General features: G+C 41.1%; 1 protein-coding gene across 1 annotated transcript; it reads left to right on the top strand.

The window, feature by feature from the left end:
• Positions 1 to 4535, top strand: LOC131333513 (uncharacterized). Its single transcript, XM_058368076.1, has 2 exons — positions 1 to 403; positions 3015 to 4535. Exons 1-2 carry the CDS (start codon positions 308 to 310, stop codon positions 4203 to 4205), a joined length of 1287 nt encoding a protein of 428 aa, XP_058224059.1. The 5' UTR covers positions 1 to 307; the 3' UTR covers positions 4206 to 4535.
• Positions 4536 to 5706: the final 1171 nt, after the last annotated feature.

Genomic DNA, 5706 nt, shown 5'->3' on the forward strand with positions numbered 1-5706 from the left:
TTTGTTTAAGTCCCTTCCCCTCGCCGTGTTTGACCTCCAAGAGTGATAGTTACAGCTTGGTTTAGAGAGAGAAAACTGGAGATTAGATTAATCGATTCGATTTCGATATCGATATATATCTTCTTCGTGTATATTTATCGTACTGTTCGCATATATGTATATATAGGCGGTATATGCATTTCGCGTATTCTTACACTTCCTCTCTTTCACGCTCAGATTCGCATGAGAAAGTTTTACAGTTTGATCGGTGAAATTAGGCTAAATAGTTGATCGTTGAAGAAGAGGGAGAGGAAAAAAAAACAGAGAGATGAGAGGCGCGAACAGCAACACGCTGGACACTATAAGCGCGGCCGCGACTGCGATCGCGTCGGCTGAGAATCGTGTGCCCCAAGCTTCAGTTCAGGTGTACTATTTGATTCGACTGATTCATTTTGGTTTTGCTAAAATTTGATTATACTAGTGATTATGTCGAATTGAATTTTGAATCTCTATTCCAAGGTTCGTAAGAAACTGATTCTGTAGGTTCTGGATCTGTTGATCGCATGTGATCGTTGTTAGTTGATTGATTTGACTTTGTTTCAGGCAGTTTTCCGAAAATATGATAGCGTTTTGATTCTTGCTAGTTGTTTTTTTTCGGTCTTCGAAAGTTGACCTTGGATTAAACCTTGGGGCACTGGAGGTTTGGCCGGTCGGTGGTTAACTTCAAGGGCCCCGGGATTAGTCGAGGTGTGCGAGAGCTGGTCCGGACACCTGGTTATTAGAAAAAGAAAAGTTGACCTTAGATTCCGAGCGAGTATAAGGTTTTGGCTTGTGTTGGGTCTGAAATTGCAGTTCTTTAGTTTTGAAGGTTGAGGTTTACGTGATTAATCTGTTTGTATATATGTGGTTGACGTTGTGTTGTTGCATGGAAGATAGAAGGTTGGGTGGTGAATTTGTAGTGACTTCCCGTTAGGATCGAGCTATTTGCTGGCTTCCAAACAATCTAATGTTGGGGTGGAATGTGTCTAGTTTCTCTTTTTGGCTTTGACTCCTCTGCTACTATGTTAGTGTTAGTTCCTTTTTACTGTTACTAAATTTCGAAATTCAGGTGCCTTTGCATCTTGAATATGGTATATAATATGACTTGACTTCGAGTGAGAAAAATGCTTTTACATATGCTTTGGCGTAGGGAAAGGCACGGTGCATTGAATGTTTGTTTCTAGAAATGGAGTTAGCACTATTAGGGGAACTGGAAATTGGCATCAGTGTTTTTGAGTTGATCTTAGCTTTCCTGAACTTAGTGTTTTCCCACTCAATGCTGTAAACTGGTAGGTTATAGCTAGTCGGTTGATTTTATTTCCTTCCTTTTTTGCTGGGTAGGTGTGGAAAATTATGGCCATTTTCTCTGATGCTCAAGCTAGGTTTATCCTACTTATATCTTACCTGGTAGAATCTTTGAATAGAGGGAAGAGTTACAATTTGGAGTTAGCAGATCATGGGTATCCTGCAGCAACAGACAGATTGTAAATAAATTGAGTGACATGGACATTTCATCTGGTAGAGAATGGCTTTTCAAAAATAAATTGAAAACTTGATGAAAACATATCCACGTTAGTAGATTTATAGGTAACCTGCAGCAACAGACATATTGTACACAGGGCTCACTGTAGACAAAAACCTATTGTGTTCTGGAATCTGGATAAGGTGCTTGCTACCATTTTTGTGGCCAGTGGGATATGCTGAACCATGATCCTTCTTTCTTTGTCACATATAACAGGCAAATTTTTTGCTCTACTTTAAAAGTGGACCAATTTCTTGTACTTTTTTGATATCTGATCTGATGGGTTGTCACATATTTGCTTCAAAAAGTGATTCTTTTCTCAATATGCTTTATGTTCCTACAGTAAAGCAACGTTTTATTCGTCCAGCACTGCATGTTATTTATGGCAATGCTATATGGTTTTCTTTCATTTTAGCCACTATATATAGCTCTTTCAATTCCAGTATCTAAATAACCAAGCAGACTATTTGTCTTAGATGGCGACATATTTTCTCTGCAGACTGACCCCGAGGGATTAGTTGAAGTCATAGAAATATGACATTTGATTTGGTTGGGTGTTCTCATGAAGTTTACTCCTGTTTGGGGATGGGTGCTTCTATCTACCAAAAAAGAACAAAAGAATGAAGCATTTTATATTTTCTGGACAAAAAAGTTGTTTTGGGCTTAATGATTTCGGGTTTACACTATTGCCCTGCCCATAACATTTGACCTGACCTGTGTTATTTGAATTTTGAGCTTAATGTTTGGGGCTTCACTAGAGTTTTGGTTTGGGCGATCATGCGAGTTTCTATTTTCACCTTTAGTTCGGTCTTTTTTGTTATATTTGTCAGAAGTCTCAAACACATTAACCATGTTGAAATTCTCACTACAGGCAAGTGATATACACGAGAAACAAAAGAAACCTAAGGGGACAAAAAACCTATCAGATGGAATTTGTGCTTGTCGATTTGTGAACCAACATGTTAACTTAACCAGTCAATTTCTTCAAGGAATTACTTTAAAACATAAGAGTGAAGAGTGTGAATTCCAAGTACCTGGTCGTAATCAACTTTTCTTATGATTTAGGTATTAACTCCATTTCAGTTGCGTGCACTCTGTACATCTGATTACGATGTAGGTAGTTATTTACATAAAGGATTCTGTCCAATGAAGGAAGATAAGATACTTGTTCGGTTTGTCCCAAAAGTGTAGGCTTGGTGCCCACCAAATTTGAGTTATGAATAGGGAAATAGATACAGCACGTCTAAATCACGGCTTTATTGCTGCATCCATGTGACTTCATCGTTATGAGGTCCTGTTTGCTTTGTGGTCTCATTCCATATGTGATGAATTTAAAAACTGATGGAGAATCTGGGGAAGCTTGCTTTACATAACCTGATGGCTAGGGTTACTTTGAATTGCAACATTTGTCTTTACCTTCTTAACATATACAAAAGAAATCTAGCATGGTTCTGATAATCAGTGGTCCATGCAGAAAAGAAGGTGGGGAAGCTGCTTGAGCATACCCTGGTGTTTTGGATCTCACAAACAAACAAAGCGAATTGGGCATGCAGTTCTTGTTCCTGAAGCAACAGCCCCAGGAACAGAGGTTTCCAGTGCTGAAAATCCATCCCGAGCACCTTCCAGGGTACTTCCCTTCATTGCCCCTCCCTCCTCGCCTGCTTCTTTCCTTCAGTCTGAACCCCCTTCTGGTTTTCATTCACCCGCTGGATCAGTTTCCTTTACCTCTATGTCTAACTGCATGTGCTCACCCGGGCCCGCCTCCATGTTCTCTATTGGACCTTATGCACATGAAACCCAGTTAGTCTCACCCCCCGTCTTCTCCACCTTCACCACTGAACCATCCACAGCTCCTTTCACTCCTCCTCCCGAGTCTGTCCAGTTTACCACACCTTCCTCACCCGACGTTCCATTTGCTAGGCTTTTTGACCCCAATCACCAAAATGGCAAAGCCGGTCAAAGATTCCCTTTTTCCCAATGCGAGTTTCAGCCTTATCACCACCATTATACTGAAAATCCTGTCAGCCACTTGACCTCACCCGGTTCAGGTATCTCAGCTTCAGGAACCTCATCTCCTTTTCGAATTGGAGATCCTCCCAAGCTCTGGAACCTTGACAAGCTGTCTGCACTTGAGTGGGGACCGCAGCAAGGATCTGGTTCACTGACCCCTGATGCTGTGGGACCCAGATCTCAGGACAGTTTTCCTCTTGGCCAACAAAGTTCTTACCTCCCACCATGCGCGAATTCATTAAATGGACGCCGAAATGGTGAAGTGACATTTGATCATAGAGTATCTTTTGAGATTACAGCTGAAGATGTTCTCAGATGCTTGGCAAAGGAGCAATCCATGGCCAGGGCTATGTCCCCACTTGTAGAGAATGCAGAAGTTGCTGCTGTAGAGGATGAAAATTCATCCGAGGTGCCTAATAGTCATGAGGTGGAGAAAGCTTCTGCCGATGGGGAGGGTGGGTGTCGACTTCAGAAACATCAGTCCATATATCTTGGTTCTGTTAACGAATTCAACTTTGAAAACCCAGATGGGGGAGGAGACTCCGATGAGCATGTTGCTATTGGTTCCGACTGGTGGTCCAATGAGAATGTACTAGTGGAGGGTGGACCTAAGAACTGGTCCTTCTTCCCTATGATTCAGCCAGGAGTCAGCTAACCAGGGAGTTTAGGTGGCTTGGTTTTTACATCTTGGTTTTTACATCTCCACCAGGCTAGCAGCATTTTTGTCGACAATTCTCAGGTCAAATTGCAGGGAATCGGGCTTTAAGCTGAAAGAGATGCCTTGCTGAACTGACTAATACTTGAAGGCTGTTTTTGAGCAATTCACCGCCAGGCCAATATTTTGTTTAGACTGGATAGTGCATTACCCTCTTTTCCCTTTAGGTAAAAAGATATAGTATATAGTATATACTAACTGAAGGCTTATACGTTCTTCTGTGTACTTTCTTTTCTCTTTCTTGGAAATATACAAGATAGTTTACACCAATGGCTATAGTGATGCTAAGGATGATGAGCTTTCAGAGGATCCTTTTGCAACTTGAATGATGATGCCAATTGTGGGAACTCACCAAGAATGTACCTTTTGGGGCCTTCCAAGTGATGTGGGTATCTTGATACTTGTTGCAGTTAAGGAAACAGAAGGGAAAAGATATCAATGTGCGTGTAATTGGAAAGGAAAAAGACAGACATGCACATGTATCCACTTACATTGGACGGTTCTGAACGCAGTTGTGTCCAGAGTTATCCGGTAGTTGTGTTCCTAGAGTTTTTCTTCTTACAAGGGGGTGTCAAACGAGGGTGAGGGTGACGCACGCATAACGGTTCTTCTGACTTCCCCCTTAATTGGTCCCCATTATGGCTGTTTGGTTAACTAATTAAGCCAAAAAGAAGAATAGTTGTGGACATTGTGAATTTATTCGCACTCTAGTTCTATCCCTGCCTGAAAACCAAACCAAAGGTTTTGTCTTTGAAAATTTGTTCCCAGTTCAATTCAATTGTGAATGATGACATTAGCAGAAGATCATGTCTTGATCCTGTCTTGTTACAAGGACTGAGGACTTTTAGGACTTTTATGTGTATGCTGTATACTTGTCTAACCTTGGTTACTCATTCAGTTGGTTTACCGGCGACCGACTGGGGAAAAAAACTGGTTAATTTGCCAAGGACGTCACGTAAAACCTAAAGAAAAAAACTGGTTAATTTGCCAAGGACGTACTAACCTAAACAAACAAGATAAAGGTCACCTTGTGTACTTGAAGGAAACAAGATTAATTGACCCGTCCAGTAGCATCACTTCAATAAACGCAGCTTCAGTATCAAAATAGTGTTAGACTGTTAGAGCATAACCAAGTCACCGGCCAGTAACATTACAATTACTGCGTACAAGAACGAGACGTCCCGGTTTGCCTTGAGAATTAACCAGAGACAGCTGTATCAATAGAGAATGCAATGCACACACAGATTCTTGAAATAAAATTTAAAAAAAATCAGCAGATTGGTGCCTTTCATTCGTTTCCTGTCTTTTTTTCTCCTTTGGAGTTGGGTGGGGGGTTTAGGGTTTAGTAGTTTACCAAACAACAACTCTTTCACTTACATAGGACTACAAACCATAGTACTATAAGTTAGGACAGCCTAAAGGGGGCAAGGTCCTATAACTT

The sequence above is a fragment of the Rhododendron vialii genome, chromosome 7a (genome assembly GCF_030253575.1).
Source record: "Rhododendron vialii isolate Sample 1 chromosome 7a, ASM3025357v1".
In the NCBI taxonomy this organism is placed as follows: Eukaryota; Viridiplantae; Streptophyta; class Magnoliopsida; order Ericales; family Ericaceae; genus Rhododendron; species Rhododendron vialii.